The following is a 4,829-nucleotide window of genomic DNA, read 5'->3' as shown; positions in this document are numbered from 1 at the left end:
AAGCTCTGAGCACCTGTGGCTCTCACTTCATTCTCATCCTCTTCTTCAGCACCATCCTGCTGGTGTTTGTTTTTACTCACATTGCCAAGAAAAAAATTTCCCCAGATATTCCTGTCTTACTTAATGTGTTACACCATGTAATTCCTGCAGCCCTCAACCCCATTGTCTATGGGGTACGGACCCAGGAGATTAAAGAGGGGATTAGGAAATTACTGAGGAGGGTAGATGAGAGCAGCAAGTAATTGTGTTCTAGCTTGACTTTTCTAAACCAAGAACATTCAAAATCACTACTGGAATGCAGGGAGACTTGGAGATAAAATTATAGTCTGAATCTTCTCTCTGGACATGCCTGATGATATGAACTGTATGGCTTCCCTCTTACCCACAGTTACGTCACATTTCTTACATTCCATCATTTTCTGGAAGTGACTAAGGGTATAGATGTATAATCTCTCATTATGGCACCCACCCCGGTAGCTATGGATTTTGATGAGTCAAGGATTACACCTCATTATCTCCTCTTGATTAAATCCCATTTAGAGTCAGTGTCATGGGTGTGTGGTTGATGGGAAGTAGAAGTACTTAAAGATAGTGCATTGACTTCGGAAAAGCAAAATGAAATTAAAAAGACTGCTAAAAATTTTTGAAAATAAGCATTATGTCTTAACCTTTCCCTCAGGCATTCAAACGTATTTATTGAAAGGTATTTTATGTCTAGCACAGAACTAAAAAATAGGATTCTAATATCCATAAATCTTGGTTTCATTACTCAAAAAGGCCCAGTGGAAAAGCCAAAAACATATAAAATCAATGTATTAAGAGTTACATTAAAATACATAAATAAGCACAGAAGAGAGATGAATGTCGTTCCCGTAGATGGGACTCCTTTACCTACCTGACCTCCTCCGTTGGTCCCCCAGTTAGAATTGCCTCCCTAACAGCTGCTCAAAAACATGAACTACAGCCCTACCTCTGGAACTTTTTGCTTATTTTTCCTTTTCCACATAGCTCCTTCCCTCATGTCCGTTGGGTCTCCCTGACCACAGTATTTAAAATAATACCCAACAATATTCCTCCAAAACACAATGCCCTTACGCGTTCTCTGTTTTCCTGTTCTGCACAGCATTTATCACTATTTAATGACCTACATTTATTCATTTATTTGTTTAGTCAGCCTACATTCACTAAAATTTAAGCAGCAGAAGAGTGAGAATTTTTGTCTTTTATGTTCACTGCTGCATTTCCAGTGCACAAAAAGTGCTCAGTATATGGCATAGACCCCTAAATGTTTGTGAAATTCATAACTGAATACATGTTGAATAAATGATTGAATGTATCCCGGTTATCCAAGAATGAGATAAAACAATTATAAAAATGTATGCACCCAAAATGAGAACACCCAAATATATAAAAAAAATTAATTACAACATACAGGAACTAATTGATAATAATAAAAAAATAGAGGACTTTAACTCTTCACCTCCAGCAATGGATAGATCATCTAAGAAAACAAGTGGAAAGACCACAAGTACATGGAGGTTAAGCAACACAAAATCCTACTAAACAATTAATGGGTCAACCATGAAGTCAAAGTAATTAATAAAAAAAAAAAAACATTGGAACAAATGAAAATGAAAACACAACAGTTCAATACCTTTGGGATGCAGCAAAAGTGGTCCTAAGAGGGAAGTAGATAACAATACAGACTTCCTCAAGTAGAAAGAAAACTCTCAAATAAATAACCTAACCTCTTACCTAACTGAGCCAGAAAAGAAAAACAAATGAAGCCTAAAGCCAGAAGAAAAAAAAAGAATACAATCAAGATTAGAGCATAAAAAAACCAGACAACCTGGTACAAATAGATAAATTCCTACAAACATATAAGCTTCCAAAACTTAACAGGAAGAAAAAGAAAATTGGAACAGGCTGATAACAAAGACATTAAATCAATAATAATTAAAAAATCCCAACAAACAAAAGTCCGAGGCCAGAGGGCTTTAGAGGTGAATTTTATAAAACATTTAAAGAAGAGTTAATATTGGACACCTGGATGGCTCAGACAGTTGAATGTCAACTCTTGATTTCAGCCTAGGTCATGATCCCAGGGTCCTGGGGTGAAGCCCCACGTTGTGTATAGCCTGCTGATGATGCTCGCTCTCCCTCTGCCCCTCTCCCGCATGCTTTCTCTCTACATAATATACAAAAGAAGAGTTAAGGGGCGCCTGGGTGGCTCAGTCGACTAAAGCGTCCGACTTCAGCTCAGGTCAGATCTCACCTTCTTGGTTTCGAGCCCCGCGTCAGGCTCTGTGCTGACAGCTAGCTCAGAGCCTGGAGCCTGCTTCCAGTTCTATGTCTCCTTCTCTCTCTGCCCCTCCCCTTCTCATGCTCTGTCTCTCTCTGTATCAAAAATAAATAAAATATTAAAAAAAAGAAGAGTTAATATTTATTTTTCTCTAACTATTCCAAAATATAGAAAGAAAAAACAACAACATACAAATTTATTTTATGAGCCAGCATTATCCTGATACCAAAACCAGATAAAGATCCCACTAAAAAAGAAAACTATAGGCCAATATCCCTGATGAACATGGATACAAAAATTCTCAACAAAATTCTAGGAAATCAAATCTAACAATATATTTTTAAAAAATCATTCTCCACTATCAAGAGGATTTATTCCTGGTTTGATGGTTTAATATTGGTAAATCAATCAATGTGATAGACCACCTTAATAAAAGAAAAATATAAGAACCATATGATCATTACAACAGAAGCAGAAAAACCATTTGACAAAGTACAACATTAATTGATGATAAAAAAAAATAAAACTTCAAAACAGTAGGTTTAGAGGGAACATACTGAAACATAATAAAGTCCATCTATGAAAAACCCACAGCCAATATTATCCTCAGTGGGGAAAAGCTATAGAGCTTCTCTTCTATGTTCAGGAATAAGACAGTGTGCCTACTTTAACCACCATTATTTAAGACAGTAAATGTTAGTAAGTCCTAGTTACAGCAATCAGACAACAAAAAGAAGTAAAAGGCATCCAAATCAGCAAGGAAGAAGTAAAACTATTTGTAGATGACCCGACCCTATACATGGAAATCCTGGAAGACTCCAACAACAACAACAACAAATTGGCTATAACTGATAAATGAAATCAGTAAAGCTACTTTTTTGCATGGACCTCAAGTATATTGTAGTATAGAGGTGGAATTTAAGGAAAGGTATTAAGCAGGCTGTGTTTTAGCTTATGGGCAAGTAATAAATTGTATCATTTATCTTGAATGTATCATAGATAAACTGCTATATAATGATTGCCACTTCAGATAGCTGTGAAATTAGGTGATTAACTAGTTGTTACTTAACCTTCTAATTTCTGTATAAGTCTAATTACATGAAATAGAAGTTGAGGTTTTGATTTTTTACTTTGCTTTTCTGTTTGGAGTGTCATTGTAACTACTGAATTGCAAATGATGGAAAATAATTGCATATGTTAAAAGAAAATTGTGTCATATTCAAAAAAAATGAAAAAAATAAAAAATACTTAAAAATTTTAAATAAATAAATAAATAAACTAAACAAAACAATACAAAAACACACTCAAGACAGTTTCCATAGAGCACAAAGATCAATAAGACAGGTAGAGAGGTTAGAACATGAGCATAATTGAAATAGCTTAGGCAATTTTGTCTGAGAAAAAAAAAACAGTAACTGATACAGCACCTCCATCCAAAAAACAGAAGCTTGAGGTCTAGGAGGCTATTTCCTGCTTTTTCCTCAAGGGTTTTTATGGTTTCCTGTGTCACATTCAGATCCTTTATCCATTTTGAGTTTATTTTTGTGAACGATTTCAGAAAGTGGTCTAATTTCATTTTTCTACATGTTGCTGTCCAGCCCTCCCAACACCACCTGTTGAAGAGGCTGTCTTTTTTCCATTAGGCACTCTTTCCTGATTTGTCAAAGATCAATTGGCCATATATCTGTGGGTCCAGTTCTGGGTTCTCTATTCTATTCCATTTGTCCATGTGTCTGTTTTTGTGCCAGTACCATACTGTCTTGATGATGACAGCTTTGTAGTAGAGGCTAAAGTCTGGGGTTGCAATGCCTCCCATTTTGGTTTTCTTCTTCAATATTACTTTGGCTATTCGGGGTCTTTTGTGGTTCCATGTGAATTGTGGCGAGGGTGTGGAGAGACAGGCACCCTCCTACACTGTTGGTGGCAATGTAAACTGATGTAGCCGTCTGGAAAACAGTGTGGAGACTCCTCAAAAAACTATCGATAGAACTCCCCTATGACCCTGCAATAGCACTGCTAGGGATTTACCCAAGGGATAAAGAAGTGCTGAGGCATAGGAGCACATGTACCCCAATGTTCATAGCGGCACTTTCTACAATAGCCAAATCATGGAAAGAGCCTAAATGTCCACCACCTGATGAATGGATCAACAAGATGTGGTATATATATACAATGGAGTACTATATGGCAATGAGAAAGAATGACATAAGGCCATTTGTAGGAAAGTGGATGGACCTTGAGGGTGTCATGCTAAGTGAAATAAGTCAGGCAGAGAAGGATAGATACCATATGTTTGCATTCATAGGTCTAACAGGAGAGACCTGGCAGGGGACCATGGGGAGAGGAAGGGGGAAAGAGAGCGGAGAAGAGTGAGGGACACAGATCAAGGGAGACTACTGAATACTGAGGACGAACCATGGACTGAAAGGGGAGGGGGAGGGAGGGAGGGGGTGATGGTCATGGTGGGGGGCACCTGTGGGGAGAAGCACTGGGTGTTATATGGAAACCAATTTGACAATAAACTATT

The 4,829-nt window shown here is 37.4% G+C and overlaps 1 protein-coding gene across 1 annotated transcript in view; it reads left to right on the top strand.

Moving 5' to 3' along the window:
• Window positions 1-242, top strand: part of LOC115271781 (olfactory receptor 56A3-like) — a 1,050-nt gene extending 808 nt beyond the window's left edge. Inside the window, exon 2 of the mRNA XM_029914731.1 lies at window positions 1-242. This exon is cut by the window's left edge and continues 23 nt beyond it. Within this exon, the coding sequence (XP_029770591.1) occupies window positions 1-242 (242 nt within the window).
• Window positions 243-4,829: the final 4,587 nt, after the last annotated feature.

The sequence above is a fragment of the Suricata suricatta genome, chromosome 11 (assembly GCF_006229205.1).
Source record: "Suricata suricatta isolate VVHF042 chromosome 11, meerkat_22Aug2017_6uvM2_HiC, whole genome shotgun sequence".
NCBI lineage: Eukaryota > Metazoa > Chordata > Mammalia > Carnivora > Herpestidae > Suricata > Suricata suricatta.
The sequence above is the reverse complement of the archived record's forward strand: the minus strand, read 5'-3'. Positions and strand labels throughout refer to the sequence as shown.